This window comes from Mandrillus leucophaeus, unplaced genomic scaffold (assembly GCF_000951045.1).
Source record: "Mandrillus leucophaeus isolate KB7577 unplaced genomic scaffold, Mleu.le_1.0 Scaffold684, whole genome shotgun sequence".
In the NCBI taxonomy this organism is placed as follows: Eukaryota; Metazoa; Chordata; class Mammalia; order Primates; family Cercopithecidae; genus Mandrillus; species Mandrillus leucophaeus.
In genome coordinates, this window is record NW_012107408.1 from 1,559,407 (window position 1) to 1,577,989 (window position 18,583).

General features: G+C 37.4%; 1 protein-coding gene across 1 annotated transcript in view; it reads right to left on the reverse strand.

Annotated features, from left to right (window-relative positions):
* Positions 1–18,583, reverse strand: part of SPEF2 (sperm flagellar 2) — a 190,167-nt gene that overhangs the window by 42,451 nt on the left and 129,133 nt on the right. Inside the window, exons 24-26 of the mRNA XM_012002382.1 lie at positions 13,793–13,930; positions 7,890–8,041; positions 3,646–3,826 (exon numbers count right to left, since the gene is read on the reverse strand). Of these exons, the coding sequence (XP_011857772.1) occupies positions 3,646–3,826; positions 7,890–8,041; positions 13,793–13,930 (471 nt within the window). The remainder of the gene's footprint in view (positions 1–3,645; positions 3,827–7,889; positions 8,042–13,792; positions 13,931–18,583) is intronic.

Here is an 18,583-nt window from a genome sequence, read left to right on the forward strand (position 1 = left end):
CTTTCATTCTCACAAGTGTCCTGGCTTGAGATTAGTTGTTCTGTCACCTCATTCTAAGTATTGAATGGAGAAGCTCTGTCCTTGCCCACCCATGGAGTCAGGAACCGCAGGTATCCCTCCACCCCTCCTCTGTGGCTGGCTCTGCACTTCAGGCAGCAGAAAAACCTTGTCTCATGACAACACAGATGAACCTGGAGGACATTATGCTAAGCAAAATAAGCCAGGCACAGAAAGGCAAATACTGCGTGATCTCACTTACTTGTAGAATCTTAAAAAGTCAAAGCATAGAAGTAGAAAGTAGAAGAGTGGTTACCAGGGGCTGGGGTGGGTGAGTAGGTGGGACAGGGAAAGCGGAGATGTTGGTCAAAGGTACTAAGTTTCAGTTAGATAAAAGGAATAAGCTCTGGTGATGTATTGCCCAGCACGGTGACTACAGTTAATAATAATGTATTGTATTTTTCAAAATTGCTAAAAGAGTAAATTTTCAATGTTCTAACCACGAAAATAATAAGTGAGGTAATAGATACGGTAATTAGCTTGATTCAATCATCCCACAATGTATACAGACATCAAAACTTCACACTGTACTTTACAAATATATGCAATTGTTATTTGTAAATTAAGATTATATATATGTACACTCTTGTCTCGAGGCTTGTGTCACTGGGGTTGTAATTGTAGTTAGAAATACTGGACATTTGGCAATAAGTTCAACTGCCCCTGGGAGGTGAAGGTTGTTTATGAGTGTTGCCCCAAGAAATGAGAACCCAGGAAAGAATCCCAAAGGTAGAAACAACACACACACGCACACACACACACACGTACACACACACACGCGCACATACACACATTGTGGAGGCCGTAGCAACATAGGGTTTAAAACTCTAAAATCTAAATTAAAAAAGCAATTGGTGAAAAAATGGGGGCTATTGAGGGCTTATTTAATTATTTATAATTCCTGGGGAGAATGTGGTGAGGGGATGAGAGGACAAAGAGAAAGATTAATGGAGGTGAATAGAAAAATGAATAGGGCATAATCTCTACCCTCAAAGACTGTTGCAGTTTTGTGGGTGAGATAGACTAGCCAGTTCCTGCCTTCTCCAAAATTCTGCCATACTTCATACCCCATGGCAGCATGTAACTGTTTCCAAGTGTTCTATGAGTGTTAAATCTTGCCCCACCCTCCAAAGGGGCCTCATGCTTCCCAGAACTAAGCCAGTCCCACTTCTTTGTATTCTTCATAGCTTTGAGCTGTGCTCAGAGGGGATGCCCAGTAGATCCTTAATAATCAATGGACTTTCTTTCAAAAGAATCATATTCCACAGAATGCACCCTCAACTTCTTCAATATCAACAGAATCTTGGAGGAATACAGAAAGGTTTCAGAGAGCAAGCAGATTTCTTTGTGTGTGTGTGTGTTTTTTTTTTGTCTTTTTCTTTCTTTCTGCCTTTGCTTTTTCCTTTTTTTTTTTTTTAAAACCAGATGCCCTTTTGATAAAAATGAGTACCAGATACTGTACTTGCAAGTTCTTAGTAAAGCGGAAAGCAGACTTGCTAAAATTCCTCCCCTAAATTGCACGCAATTAAATTTTTAATCGGTTCCTGCAAAGCACTGTAAGTTAGCAATTTTCTTCAAAATTGGATTTTTCTCCTTTGTAAACAACTTTGTGATGATGATAATTATCATAATTACCTGCATAATTATGCATCATAATTGTCTGAAATTTTCTGGTCCACTTTCCTCAAAGACCTCTGGGTTGCTATCAAAAATTAACATGTCACAGTTCATTCAGCAATCTACCTTATAACACTGGAGAGAACTTTAGACATAATGCCTTGACATTGTGGGCGTTAAAAACATGACTTGTTTCTTTGAAATCACTGCATATCTGCTAATTAGAAGAAAGTTTTGCCAAAAATTAACACAGTCTACTAAATGGATAGCTCCTGGTAAAACTGCTGTGTAGAAAAAAGCCTATGTTAAAGTGCTCTCATTTTTAGTTGCACTAATCTCAGCTGGTGCTGTTTGCCCCACAACAGTTTAGTGAATCACACCTGTTTCATTTGAAATTCCAAGTTCCCTTAAGATTGTGTGACATCAAAGTCAAGCAGGATTCAAATATAATTGTTAGTAATATTAATCACTAAGCAGTCCATTTTCCTATGCTTTCTATAAGATTTTTAAAAGTCCACAAGGAAAAGGGTACAATTTTGAATACATGTCTTAACATAATAATAAGTTAAAATGTACAGTTTCTAAAACACTTTACATACAGTATTTCGTTGGATTTTTTTCAGCCATTCAATAAAGGAAAGATCGACTATCTCCAATATTACAGACACAGCACTAAAGAATTAGAGAAGTTAAGTGATTTTCCTAAAATCGTATCAGCTTAATCAAGAGGCATAGCCAATGTTTTTTGTGCTATGTGACCCTCCCTTTCTAAGAATATACTATTTTTAAGTGTCATTTTCCCAGGTAATTTTAATGAGATTCATAAGACTTGTAGATTATGTCTATGCTCCTCATTTAACAGTAAGAATAACTCATTTTTTTCTAGAGCTTCTATGTCTGGTTTCCCACTTTCTGGTGCTTGGTACTTGTTGTGGTCTCTGCTATGATCATTATTGTCACTAACGTCATCGCTAATATTGACATCAGCATCATCAGCATAGCAGCAGCAGCACCTCAAGACTATATTGAGGGCTTATTATTATATTATGTTTGATGTGGGCGTTATGCTAAGTCCAAGGTATACAAAAAGTTTTAGAATCTAGTTAAGTGGTATACCACGACCCGGTAGATGAGGGAATAGCAATTGATCATCTGAGTTAAACTCCGTGTGTATCTTCTTCATGGTGTGGACCTTCTGCTTGGATTAAAGTTACGTGTATGCCTCCCCTTTCCCTTTTGATTTGGGTAGAAATGATATAAGCTTTGAAGTCATATAGACCTAGGTTCAAATTTCATTTTGATATTTACCTGCTAGGAGAATTTGGACAAGTTTCTTAGCCTTTCTGAACCTTAATTCCCCACCGTAAATTGGATAATAACAATACTTACCCCACAGGTGACTTAGGAAAAATGCCTAGCAGAGGGGTTGCCAGCTAGAGCCCTATAGGCCAGATGTGTGATTTGCTTGGCTCTGCAGAATATTTTTTAAAAATTTTTCTTTCATTTCTTACATGTTAAAATTAGTAGTTTTACATAAAAATCTGAATGCCTGGTTTTTCTTGGAAAATTGGAAAATCTGACCATGCCAGACCTCATTTTTAAATGGCAATTGCATGTGCCCCTGCAAGCAGGGGTGTGACTTCCGCTTGGTCCCAGACCCATTCCGTCTTGATTTTCTTACACTTGATCCGCCTCATTAACATTTCCTGAATGCCTTTAGGCCCTGCACTTGGAACCGGAGTCCAGCACAGAAAATAACCTAAGTGTTTGTTCATTTGTTTCATGATCTCAAAAATTTATTGACCAAATCACATTTCTCTATTTCTTTCAGAAAAAAAAAAAATGTTTTGAAGGTACAACTTTCTACAGTGCTTGAGAACATTGTGTAAATTTTCTACTTATAGCATATTACCAACCTTGGTATTCAATGAATGTGTATTACTAACAGGAAATACAACGAACATTGCTTACCATGTGAGATACTGCTAAAGAAGCCTGTTGCCAGGTGTCCATGACCAACTTTTCATCAGCCTCAAAGTTGGACTCAACGTTTTCTAGGGAGTTATCCATCTTGCCCTTCAGTATTGATTTTGTTTTTGGTTTGGGCGTAACTGTTTCCAGAGAAATGGATATTCGAGGAAATAGAGGAATTCTTTGAGAAACAAACAAGCAAAAGGGATATAAAAATTTTGCTTAACAGAATTCTGTTTTTGTGACCATGTTACTTTGTAAATTTTACTCTCTTGGTTTAATTTCAATTTTCAAAGTTTTCCTGGAAGAATTATTTTAATGGAGAAAAGATTACAAAAGACTGCATTCAAATTTTTGTGGTCTAGAACGTCTTGTTAATAAGAAGAGACTCAAAGCAAACAACAACAAAAAACAATTTTGAGACTTAATTCTCAGTAATTATAAAGCAGAGGATTAGACAATGGCCATTATAAAAAAATGCGACTTTGTAATTTGTTCCAGAGCATACACTTCCCATGAAGGATAAATTAAAAAGTCAGTCATGAAAAAGCAAACCAAACAAAACTGGGCATCACTTTTCCAAGGTGACAAGTATCATTTGGCATCCCAGAGGGCACAACTGAAGGTAGGACATGACTGTCCATGGCCATACCACATTGAACACACCTGATCTCCTCTGACAGTAGCACATGACTAATAGTCAAGTGAGGTCTGAAAGGGGCTACTGCACAGAGGCAGCTAAGTTTTGATGGTAGGTGGGGTAGCCTGCAGCACCATCCCCACAAAGGTTTTTTCTTTGTTTTATAAAGTGCTGTGGGGACACAAAGTTAAGCTCTCCCTCCCTCTTCCCTTATTGCTGCTCCTGTGAAGAAATTTTTGAGCTGCCTCTGGGAATATCTTATCCCACAAGGATCCCAGGATCTCAAAGGTTAACAGAAGCAGGGAAAGATCTACAAGGTAGAATGCTTATTGTGACTGAGATCTCCCTTTAGTAATAGAAAGAGCAAAGGGCTATCAGCTTGGGGAAGAAATGAGAAGAGAAAAGCTCCAAGGATGCCTTTGTTGAAACTAGAGGAAGAGAGTCAGAATCAGTAATCTAGGAACAAGCATTTGGTTTTGTAGACTCAAGTTGCTGGAGAACAGAGCAGTGATTCAGAAAAATGAATCACTGGTACAGCATCACAGTCACAGTCTACCATGCCTAAAAAGGCAGTGTATTGAGGATCTGCTACTCATCTACCCCCAAATTAAATTACATTTTAAAAATCAAATAAGGCTAAATCACTGTCACTCCAGTTTGACTGTGATTCATGTGCTCAAAAAGTTAGGGTAAGGCTTATGTGATCATCTCGAGATGTTTAATACAGTACAACATGTATTTTTCAACATCTTGCTTTGGACGACAGAACTGGTGGTATATAACTTAGAATAAGAATTTGCATTTAGAATTTCTTTACTGGAAAATACTCTGAGGTAGCTCTCTCACTATTAGTAGGTATAAACTTGAGCATGTCATTTGACTTTATCAAGTTCAGTTCCTCTTGGAATAATACAAATACGATAATTATTACAAGCATTCATTATCAACTAAGAGTTATTACTATCATTGTGAATAATCTTATGATACTACTACTAATATTATTATTACTATATGGTTGTTGGGAGGAATAAAGCAGACAAAATATATGAAAATTTTTAACATTGTTCTTGTTTTCCTTCATATATGACAGGTTGATAGGTTACTTGGTTGATATATTGATTGACTGATAGTTCCAGTAGGTACCCAAAGCTGTGATTTGAGGCTGAGATTGGTGCAGAGTTATTCACAGGAAATAAGAACTGGCTGTTCTTTTGCCAGTTTCATTCTACTACCCAACATCAACAGCTTACCCATTATGCCTAACTTGCTATCGTGTGCTGAGAACAGAATGTACTGCCACTCTAGACATAGACATTTGGCCTCTTTTGATGGTTCTAGTGGTTTATATTGCTTTTGGATTTTTTAAAATTGTTTTTAATCTCAAAGTTCTCTTTCAGCATCTTGCTGAATATTTTCCTTCTATTTGTGTCAAAAAGAGGGGGCACATTTTTACTCTTAGATATTCTTGTGTACACATCGGCCTGACAGGGATGTGATGGGAGTAGATGGAAAAAGCCAGGAGAGAACAGAAATGGGCTTTGGATCACTGCATAAAATATTGTGTTCAGGCCATCTCAAATTCTTTTTGGAACAAGGGAGGGTAAAAGAAACAAATCAGGAAGATACAATAGGTAATAATCAATATTTATTGAGAGTTATTGGGACTCAGTCTCATCTTCTGATACCACGAGATGGTACTAAATGCTTTGTAGATTTTATTTTCCGTAATCTTCACAACATCCCTTCTTTACAGATAAGGAAACTGAGGGTTAAGAGAGATGGAGTGACTTGACAACAAATAAATTGTCTTAATTTATTTACATACAATGATTAACAGAACTAGTATTCAAACCAGATCTGTCTTACTTCCAAATATATTCATTATTCTGCGTTTAGTTTGTGCAACTCCTGACACCTGCATTGACTGAGCAAACTTGTAAAAATATGGTACACTGCCTTCAACATCAAATATATAGCTCATCCCCTTGGAGATTTACATTTAACTTTCAGTGACTTTATATTATTTTTTTAAATCTGACTTTTTTTTTCCCCTCCTCATATGTGATACAATGTTTTTTTTTATCACCTGCCTACTGATCATTTAAAAGGATTGTTTTAATTCTTCACTGTATTTTATTTAGTTCAAATTAAAATTCATTTAATTTTTAAGGATTTTGATTTCTATTTTTTAATTGCTTTAATTTTAAAAGCTCTCTTAATTTTTTTTTTTTTTTTTTTTGAGGCGGAGTCTCACTCTGTCGCCCGGGCTGGAGTGCAGTGGCTGGATCTCAGCTCACCGCAAGCTCCGTCTCCCGGGTTCACACCATTCTCCTGCCTCAGCCTCCCGAGTAGCTAGGACTACAGGCGCCCACCACCTCGCCCGGCTAGTTTTTCGTATTTTTTAGTAGAGACGGGGTTTCACTGTGTTAGCCAGGATGGTCTCGATCTCCTGACCTCGTGATCCGCCCGTCTCGGCCTCCCATCTCTTAATTTTTTATAGCTGGAAACCATGCCACAGGAATCACCACCACTCCTACCTCCCATTTCTAGAAGACATTTTTCTATTTGTTCAGAACTTCTCAGAGTTGGGGATCTTGCCTTTCCCTTGCCCCTACCCATTGGATGTACAAAAACAATGACTTACAGATTTTTACATTGCACAGGATTTGCTTGGCAGAAAATAAAATTTTTCTTCTATCCTACCACCAAGTTTATTTTTTTGCTGGCAGAAATCTGATGTTAGACTATTAATAGGTCTTTCAGTCACTCTCATAAGGTCATTATCACATACTACTGAGACTTTACTATTTCTCAATGTCTTCACCTGTAAAAGACTCAAAACACCTTCCATTTTCATTTATATAATACAAAATGTACACACACACACACACCTGCTTTCGTCCTTTCATAAAAGTGTTAGATGGTCATAATTTCTTTCTTTCTCTCTCTTTTTTTTTTTTTTTTTTGAGATTGGAGTCTCGCTCTGTCGCCCAGGCTGGAGTGCAGTGGCGCGATCTCGGCTCACTGCAACCTCCGCCTCCCGGGTTCACACCATTCTCAGCCTCCTGAATAGCTGGGACTACAGGTGCCTGCCACCACGCCCAGATAATGGTTTTTTTTTTGTATTTTTAGTAGAGACGGGGTTTCACCGTGTTAGCCAGGATGGTCTCAATTTCCTGACCTCGTGATCCCCTGCCTCGGCCTCCCAAAGTGTTGGGATTACAGGCGTGAGCCACCACGCCTGGCGGAGGTTCATAATTTCTTACCAGAAACCGTTGGGGCCAAAAGTGTTTCAGAATTCAGAATTTGTGTGTTCCATATATTCCTGAATACCACCTGCAGAGTCTGTGGGATGACTCCATCATAAAACGCATTTTATCTCTGCAGCAAAATGAGTAAATATTCCCTACAAATTGGATCATGTATATTAGTAGTCTTAAGTCAATGACACAAAAACGATTAAAAAAAAGTTTGGTTATTAGAGCTTTTTTGGACCTTGGATTTGCAGATAAAGGAGTGTGATTTTTTATTAGTGGTAATTACTTTTAAATCACAAAGCTTTATGTTTAAAACAATTACAGTGTGATATAATAGCCTGCCTTACCTAAGCTGGCTTTCGGAATTGTCTTTATTATCCAGCTGGACCAAAGGGATTCGAGTAAATCTCTTATTGTCCTCTATTGGGATTTTACTTTCCATTCCCCGGTAATAATCTTGAAGGAGTCTCTTCGTATCTTGGAAACGGTTCAGTTCTGCCTTTAATAGCAAATGTGAATGTTAATATCCAAGAAAGAACAAGCTGATCTGTACATATTTCCGATATAAGCCTCTGAAAGTGCTAGTTCGAAAACATTTACATTGAAAATAATTTTCTGGAAATTAAGAAGGAGCATTGGTTATAAGTCTATATCTAAGATTTTCATTAAAATTAAAGGTAACTAGTGATTGCATTCTCTATATTTATGAAACATGATTCTACTTAACAAAATGACTTTTCTATGCCTCTTGACATTGTGACAGTTACAGGATATATGATGTTTCAAGTAATGCATGCTATTCACTATTTTAACATTAGCAATTCCTGTGTCCTAGATTCAATCAGCCAATATAGTAGCAAACTTCTTTGCCATGGGTAGCATATGAGTTGATTTGGGAGATGCCAAAAAACACTATACACACAAATACAAAATACAAATACAAAAAGACACTAGGTTCTGGTTCACTAGAGCAACTTAACTTAGCTGTGGAGAAACGACAAAGGGCACCATAAAGTTTTTTTTTTCTTTCTTTCTTCTTTTTTTTTTTTTTTTTTTTTTTCCTTTTTGAGATACAGTCTTGCTCTATCACACAGGCTGGAATGCAGTGGTATGATCCCAGCTCATTGCAACCTCCACCTTCTGGGTTCAAGTGATTTTCCTGCCTCAGCCGCCTGAGTAGCTGGATTTACGGGGCCCTGCCCCCACGCCCTCCTAATTTTTGTATATTTAGTCAAGACAGGGTTTTGCAATGTTGGCCAGGCTGGTTTCGAACTCCTGACCTCAGGTGATCTGTCCACCTCAGCCTCCCAAAGTGCTGGGATTACAGGCATGAGCCACTGCGCCCGGCAACATAGAGTCTAAAGAATAGTTCTCTTTCCACAATTTCCTTTGTTGTTCAATATGCAGAGAAGAGAGATAATTCAGTTCCTCCAGTGCTCACAGCTAAACCCTTCTGCTTGCTTTGCCAGTAAGTACCTTGTGAAAAATGGAGCAACCCAGAAAAATGGAGCTGGTGGCAAGGTGAGCATCGGTCATTCCCTTGTTGTGACTCCCTGTCAGCAAAGGTCATTTCCTTTTGTGGTATGCATACGCTGAAGTGTGTGCATAGTGAGATTCTGCACAGTGCCAACAACACAAATGTAGAATGTGGTATTTTTCAACCTGGTCTCCCATTGGGTTTAGAACAATATGGTGTATATCTGTGCTTCTCTTTGTTAGTGTAAACATGAACTCCAGACTTTACTTTAGTCACCTGGGCTACTTAAATCAGTACCTGAGGGCCTAAATATTGAAGCTCTTTACATAGATGAATTCCATGATATCTAGCTAATTACAGAAAGCATCATTTTAAAAAGAAAAACAAAATTGACCTAATGTTGAAAGCCTTATCTAAACCAAACTCAAAGATATTTATGAAGAGATCCCTACATTTATCAAACAATTATGTCACTACTTATTTTGTAAAATATCAAGAAATATTCTCTTATTGCCATATTCACAGTACAGAATAAAAAAAGTCTTCTTTTTTACTGTAGTCTACAACAAAAGACAAGAACAGTTTCAGTAAGTCTGTGATTGATATAGAAAAGGTTAAGCCAAATTGCTCCCGGAAAAAGCTGTTTTCTGTACTATTCAACTTTTCTAACTAAATGACTGAAACAGGAAAAAATTAATTTGGTGAACTTGCATCTAAGTTAAAAAATAAAAGTACCATTTATGTATTGTTTCACATTACAGAACATTTTCAATAGTCTCCTTGGATTTTAAACATAAATATATATTTAAGTAGTTTTTTAAACTAGCATTTTGAAATAACAAGAAAAACTAAACCTTTTTCTCTTTCCTTGCAAAACAACAAAATTAAGTTTTAAAATATTACTGTACGAACAAATCCTGCAGTTTGACCATAAGTGTTTGCACCTGTCATGCTTAGGTTTGGTAAAACAGAGGAGAAAAATGAGTCTTGTAAATTATGAGAACTTGCAGAATGCCACATTTATGGTGAATTGGATCATATAGAAACCCAATTTGTACAAACTGAATATTGACAACTTTGGGGAATTAAAATAAGTGTGTTGAGGTTATAAAAATTATGTCATTAAATCATAGCATTGTATTATTTAGTAAACAAATTTAGAAATCAGGAAATTATTTCCTTCTTAACTGATAGAACTAAACTATTTAATAAAGATTAGGTTTAGTAGAGCTTCTTTTATACAATCGGTATTTGGGACAGTGCTGTTCTCTGTGCCTTAGGCTTACCTTACTATAGTGATTATCTTATACAAAATATTAATTTATTTTTAGAAGGCATAATTTAATTAACTAAATCTGAATAAGATGCCATACTATATCCAAGATTTTCATAAAGGCAGAATTAATCAAAATTCCTGTTATATTTATGATAACTAGTAAACAATATTTTCTCTTAAGATTTTTAATTGTGACAGAATCTTAGATTCAAAAGGAATTTTAGAAATCATCTAGCATAGCATTTTCTAAAATACATTTTGTAGAAAACTTGTCCTATAGGCAGTTAATGAGTACCTTTTTGGGGAAGAAACAAAAACTTCTCAAGGTCAAATAGTGTAGAAAATAGAAATAGGAAAAGGATTTCCTTCCTGTAGGGCATTTCAGTATCTAAACACGCTGATACACTTGTCAATCTCCCAGGGAGAGGTAGGAAGGCTAGAGTAGATAGCACGTCCCAAAGTCATTTGATCACAGAGTCCTTGTTTTGTGAAACATCTTGTAGGAGTAATGTCTATGGAACCTGCTTTGGGATACATTTATCTAGCTGTCTGTTATCCAATACCACAGATTCTTGAAGGCTTTTTCTAGTGTACTTTCCACTGTTCCTCCAAAACCATGTGCAAACTTCTGCTTTTGAGCATCCTGGACAAAAAGCTCATTGCCTCCAAAGTCTGTTACTTGATGGGCTGTTCATTAGGCTCTTTCTTTAAATATTGAATTGAAACCTTCTCTTTTGTAATTTCCACCCTTGGTTTTTATAGGATCTTATTGATCAGTGCAAAATAAGGCTCTCTACAGTTCTATGTGGCAAACTTTCAACTATTTGAACAATAAAGCAGTGGTTAGGAATACAGTAGACACTCCCTTATCCATGGGGGATAAGTTTCAAGACCCCCAATGGATGTGTGAAACCTCAGATAGTTCCAAACATTATATACACTATGATTTTTCATCTGATAACTAAATTGGCTACTAAGTGACTAACAGATGGGCAGGTAGCATCTACAGGGTGGATACTATGGACAGGGGGATGATTCACATTCTGAGCAAGACAGAATGAAACAGTGTGAAACTTCATCACACTACTCAAAATGGAGCACAATTTAAAACTTATGAATTATTTATTTTTGGAAATTTCCATGTAATATTTTCAGACTGTGGCTAACAAACTATGGAAAATAAACCCGAGGAGAAGGGGGAGCTACTGTATTGGCTTTGAAGTCAGATGGGCAAATTGTTTCACCTGTGTTTGCCTCAATTTCTTCATTTGTGAAATGAAGATAATGGAACTTGCAGTAGGCTGGGTGTGGTGGCTCACTCCTGCAATCCCAGCACTGTTGGAGGCCGAGGCGGATGGATCACCTGAGGTCAGAAGTTCGAGACCAGCCTGGCCAACACGGTGAAACCGTGTCTCTACTAAAAATACCAAAATTAGCCAGGCGTGGTAGAGGGCACCTGTAATCCCAGCTACTTGGGAGGCTGAGGCAGGAGAATCGCTTGAACCCGGGAGGCAGAGGTTGCAGTGAGGTGAGATTGCACCATTGCACTCCAACTTGGGTGCAAGAGTGAAAACTTGTTGGGAAGTTTTAATGTATTCTACATGAAAATCTTTAGAATGGTGCCTGGCATATACATAGTAAGAATTTAGTAAATGTTAGCTTGTATTTACTGCTTTTTCCTCTTTATTCCTTGTTGGTCTTAGATATTAGTTCAGTTTCTCAAGATAAAAGTCCTATACCTAGGGATTATTGAAATATTGAGTCATATAACATTTCCAAAGGTGGTATGTATTGCTGTTAATCAAGAATGATTCATAAAAAGTATCTGCCTTCATTATTGGTTTTCAACTATTTCTGCCATAAGCTTTTGATACAACTGTTTATAATACTTGATTTTTGCTTGCCCAAACCAATGTCATGGGGATGCTATACAGACTGGTCTAGGCTGCTTAGGCACCTCACTTTAATCTTTGCATACAACTCATGCCATGTGGATCTGTCCTCCTGGTTGTAGCCCAGCTTTGTCCTCTGCTTTGGATGACATCTTTCTAACTCCATCTTCTCTTTCCAATCCAGATTCCTAACATGGCTGCATGGGGTCTTCAATGTCCTGGTATCCTGATTTCTTGAAACCTCCTACCTGAGGGGCTGCTCCTGCCTCTCAGATTTCTGCTGATATTTCAGACCTTCTGTGGTCTGGCCTATGCCTGAGCCATGAATTGTCCCTTTGAAGACTGGAAGTATCAGCATGTATTGGCCCTTTGATGAAAAGACATTTACTGAACACCTATTATGCACTAGCTGTAGGGATTGCCAGATAAGTACTCTCAGTTCCTGTAGTATCTCTTTATCTAAGTAAATCAACTAAAGACCAAACATGTACCCTTTTCCATTCTCTATCTTCACTCCTGTTGTTTTAGGAAAAAAATACTCACGTACACACAACTTGAACGAAGACAGCCTTCATATTCTCTTCAGCTTGACCCAACTTTAGACAGGCTGCTTCCTGACTCTAGACCCCACCTCCCTTTTGTTAGAGCATTTGCTTTAAGAAAACTTGACGTTGTAAATCCTTTCACTGTTCCTTTGAGATGTAAATCTTTTCAAAAGCCTCCTACCATTTGTACAACCCAGAAAAGAATGTCTTTCTCAAGGATCTAAAAACCATCTCTTTGTAATGTAGTTAATCATCAAGGAATACAGTGCCTCTGTCTCCCAGTTCCTGTGTGAGAGTAGGAGCCTAACTTCACTGGGTGCATTGCTTCAAGTCCTAAAACTACCTCCTGTGATGAAGATTGTAGAAAGTTGACTTTTCCTTCTGATAACGTCAATTGGCAAACACAGTTGGCCTATGATCCATACCTTCTAACCTACTCAGGCTCTTAAAAACTCTCTAGCCCTTTGTCTTGGCAGAATTGGGTTTGTGCTTTCTCCCCGATTGCTGGCAATGGTGTCAGAATAAAATCAGCACCTGTCTTCTAATCTTGTCCTGTGCAATTTTTTTTTAACTTAATAGGCTGCAAATATAAGTTAATCAGGTTGCATTGATTATGGTCTGTTTGTCTAGTCCAGTATTGGAAAACTTTTTATTTTCAGGAATCAAATGTCTGCCTGGCCTGATCTTGCCTATGTTTATTGTGGTCAGGCTGCTTTCCTGGGCTTTCTTTGTCCACTTAAGGGGTCTGCTTTGAGAGTCTGGTGAGGTAACTCAGTTGTAGACACTATTTCTACTGTGGCTTTCTACATATCTAGGCCACCTGGAGCAACGCTGGTGGGTAGTTGCTTGAGATGCTTTCAATTTGGGTGCATATTGGGCTGGACCAAAATGTATTATTTCAGCTAGCTTTCTTGGTGAGTTGGAGCTCATACCAGGCATAGTGCTATACCAAAATGAGCCCTGAACAGATCTCTCATATTCCCAAGAAAGTGTCATACGAGGGACTGAGGGATGAGGCTGTGAAGGGAAGTGCCTGGGTCATTGTGACCACTGCTCTTACCTGCATCAGGGAAAAGAAATGGTTCATTGTCATTCCAAGAGAGTCCTGTAACCAGTTCTCATTAATGATGTCAAGCCGCTCCTGCTCTGCCTCTTCCTTCCGTGCGTCACAAATGTCCCACAGGCGGTCTCGCAGATCCTAGACAGAAAACAGGCATCGGCATTGTCACTATGCTTTAGACTGCTGCTCAAACCACCTAGGTGCAATAAAACTAAAATCCTTTTCCTCTCTTAAAAATGTCTCTAAAGAAATTTTACACCAATTGCACTCGTGCATTGTATGTTCTCATTCAACCAATATTCATTTTGAGACTACTCTGTCAGTCTCTCACATTTGAAGAGGACCTCACCACATCATATGTCTATGCCTACCACAAATCCACTATGTTTTACTTTATTCATGAATGGCTATGTTTTACGTGCTTTAATCCTTCCTAAAAAAAATGTGTTTGATTGAAAAAGTCCTTTCAGTGAATTTTTTGGGGGAAATGGCAATTGTTGGTGGAAAAAATATGCAGCTGTATTAAATCAGGGGCATAAATTTGTTAATTAATACTACAGGTGTAACATATTGTTCACCAAAAATATATATATCACAGTTTCTTTATCCACTCATTGATTGACGGTTATTTGGGTTGGTTCCACGATTTTGCAATTGTGAATTGTGCTGCTATAAACAGCGTGCGCAAGTATCTTTTTCAAATAATGACTTCCTTTCCACTGGGTAGATACCCAATAATAGGACTGCTGGATCAAATGATAGTTCTACTTTTAGTTCTTAAAGGAATCTCCACATTGTTTTCCATAGTGTCTGTACTAGTTTACATTACCACCAGCAGCGTAGAAGTGTTCCCTGATCACCGCATCCTCCCCAACATCTACTGGTTTTTGTTTTTTTCATTATGGCCATTCTTGCAGGAGTAAGGTGGTATCACATTGTGGTTTTGATTTGCATTTCCCTGATCATTAGTGATGCTGAGCATCTTTTCATATGTTTATTGCCCATTTGTATATCTTCTTTTGAGAATTGTCTATTTATATCAGTAGCCCACTTCTTGATGGGATTGTTTTTTTCTTACTGATTTGAGTTCGTTGTAGATTCTGGATATTAGTCTTTTGTCAGATGTATAGATTGTGAAAATTTTCTCCCATTCTGTGGGTTGTCTGCTTACTCTGCTGACTGTCCATTTACCGTGCAAAAGCTGTTTGGCTTAATTAAGTCCCAGCTATTTATCTTTGCTTTTATTGCATTTGCTTTTGGGTTTTTGGTCATGAAATCCTTGCCTAAGCCAATGTCTAGAAGGGTTCTTCCAATGTTATCTCGTAGAATGTTTAGTTTCAGGTCTTAGGTTTAAGACCTGAATTCATCTTGAGTTGATTTTTGTATAAGGTGAAAGATGAGGATCCAGTTTCATTCCCCTATGTGTGGCTAGCCAATTATCCCAGCACCATTTGTTGAATAGGGTGTCCTTTCCCCAATTTATGTTATTGTTTGCTTTGTCAAAGATCAGTTGACTGTAGGTATTTGGCTTTATTTCTGGGTTCTCTATTCTGTTCCATTGGTCTATGTGCCTATTTTTATACCAGTATCATGCTGTTTTGGTTACTATGGTCTTATGGTATAGTTTGAAATCAGGTAGTGTGATGCTTCTAGATTTGTTCATTTTGCTTAGTCTTGCTTTGGCAATGTAGGCTCTTTATGGTTCCATATGAATTTTAGAATTGTTTTTTCTAATTCTCTGAAGAATGTTTGTGGTATCTTGATGGGGATTGCATTTAATTTGTCGATTACTTTGGGCAGTATGATCATTTTCACAATATTGATTCTACCCATCCATGAGCATGGGATGTGTTTCCATTTGTTTGCGTCATTGTGTCATTTATGATTTTTTTCAGCAGTGTTTTGTAGTTTTCCTTGTAGAGGTCTTTTGACTCCTTGGTTAGGCATATTCCTAAGTATTTCATTTTTTTTGCAGCTATTGTAAAAGGGGTTGAGTTCTTGATTGGATCCTCTGCTTGGCTGCTGTTGGTGTATAGAAGAACTACTGATTTGTGTACATTAATCTTGTATCCAGAAACTTTGCTGAATTCTTTTATTAGTTCTAGGAGCTTTCTGGAGGAGTCTTGAGGGTTTTCAAGGTAAATGATCATATCATCGGCAAATGGACAGTTTGACTTCCTCTTTACTGACTTCAATGCCTTTTATTTTTTTCTCTAGTCTGATTGCTCTGGCTAGGACCTCCAGTATTATGTTGAAGAGGAGTGGTGAGAGTGGGCATATTTGTCTTGTTTCAGTTTTCAGAGGGAATGCTTTCAACTTTTCCCCATTGAGTATTATGTTGGCTGTGGGTTTGTCATAGATGGCTTTTATTACATTGAGGTATGTCCCTTGTATGCCAATTTTTGCTGAGAGTTTTAATCATAAAGGCATCCTGGATTTTGTCAAATGCTTTTTCTGCATCTGTTGAGATGATCACATGATTTTTGTCTTTAATTCTGTTTATGTGGTGTATCACATTTATTGACTTGTGTATGTTAAAGCATCCCTGGTATAAAAACCACTTGATCATGGTGGATTATCTTTTTGACATGTTGTTGGATTTGGTTAGCTAGTGTTTTGTTAAGGATTTTTAGCATCTATGTTTATCAAGGATATCAGTCTGTAATTTTCTTTTTTGGTTGTCCTTTGCTGGTTTTGATATTAGGGTAATGCTGGCTTCATAGAATGAATTAGAGAGGGTTCCTTCTTTCTCTGTACTGTAAAGTAGTATCAAAAGGATTGGTATCAATTCTTCTTTGAATGTCTGGTAGAATTTTACTGTGAATCCATCTGGTCCTGGACTTTTTTATGTTGGTAATTTTTAAATTACCATTTCAATCTTGCTGCTTGTTATTGGTCAGTTCAGGGTATCTAATTCTTCTTGATTTAAGTTAGGAAGGTTGTATTTTTCCAGGAATATATCCATCTCTTCTAGGTTTTCAGGTTTATGTGTGTAAAGGTGTTCACAGTAGCCTTGAATGATCTTTTGTATTTCACTGAGGTCAGTTGTAATATCTCCTGTTTTGTTTCTTAGTGAGGTTATTTGCATTTTCTCTCTTCTTTTCTTGGTTGATCTTGAGAATGGCCTATCAATTTTATTTTCAAAGAACTAGCTTTTTGATTCAATTGTCTTTCGTATTTTTGTTGTTGTTGTTGTTCCAATTTCATTTAGTTCTGCTCTGATGTTGTTTTTTTCCTTTCTTCTACTGGGTTTGAGTTTGGTTTGTTCTTGTTTTCTAGTTCCTTGAGGTGTGACCTTAGAATGTCAGTTTGTGCTCTTTCGATCTTTTTGATGTAGGCATTTAGGGCTATGAACTTTCCTCTTAGCACCACCTTTGCTGTATCCGAGGTTTTGGTAGGTTGTGTCATTGTCATTCAGTTTGAAGAATTTTTAAATTTCCATCTTGATTTCGTTTTTGATCCAATGCTCATTCAGGAGCAGGTTATTTAATTTCCATGTGTTTGCATAGTTTTGAAGATTCCTTTTGGAGTTGATTTCCAGTTTTATTCCACTGTAGTCTAAGAGAGTGCTTGATATAATTTCAATTTTCTTAAATTTATTGAGGCTCATTTCATGGCCTATCATATGGTCTATCTTGGAGAAAGTTCTATGCTCTGTTGAATAGAATGTGTATTTTGCGGTTGTTGGGTGGAATGTTCGTATATATCTGTTAAGTCCATTTGTTCCAAGGAATAGTTTAAATCCATTGTTTCTTTGTTGATTTTCTATCTTGATTACCTGTCTAGTGCTGTCAGTGGAATATTATTGTCCCCCACTATTATTGCGTTGCTGTGTGTCTCATTTCTTAGGTCTATTAGTGATTGTTTTATAAATTTGGGAGCTCCAATGTTAGGTACATATATGTTTAGGATTGTGATATTTTCCTGTTGCATAAGGCCTTTTACCATTATATAATGTCCCTCTTTGTCTCTTTTAACTGCTGTTGCTTTACAGTTTGTTTTGTCTGATATAAGAATAGCTATCCCTGCTCACTTTTTGTGTCCATTTGCATGAAATGCCTTTTTCCACCCCTTTACTTTAAGTTTATGTGAGTCCTTATGCGTTAGGTGAGTCTACTGATGGCAGTAGATAGTTGGTTGGTGAGCTGTTATCCATTCTGCAGTTCTGTATCTTTTAAGTGGAGCCTTTAGGCCATTTACATTCAATGTTAGTATTGAAAGTGAGGTACCATTGCATTCGTCATGCTCTTTGTTGCCTGTGTACTTTTGGTTTTTTTGTTTGTTTGTTTTGACTTTTTAACTTGTATTTTTGTTTTATAGGTCCTGTGTGATTTATGCATTAAAGAGGTTCTGTTTTGATGTGTTTCCAGGATTTGTTTCAAGATTTAGAGCTCCTTTTAGCAGTTCTTGTAGTGGTGACTTGGTAATGGCAAATTCTCTGAGCATTTGTCGTTTGAAAAAGACTATGTCTTTCCTTCATATATGATGCTTAGTTTTGCTTGATACAAAACTGTTGGCTGATAATTGTTTTGTTTGAGGAGGCTGAAGATAGGGCCCCAATCCCTTCTAGCTTGTAGGGTTTCTGCTGAGAAATCTGCTGTTAATTTGATAGGTTTTCCTTTATAAGTTACCTGGTGCTTCTGTCTCACAGCTCTGAAGATTCCTTCCTTTGTCTTAACTTTGGCTAACCTGATAACAATGTGCCTAGGCGATGATTTTTTTGTGATAAATTTCCCAGGTGTTCTTTGTACTTCTTGTGTTTGAATGTCTAGGACTCTAGCAAGGCTGGGG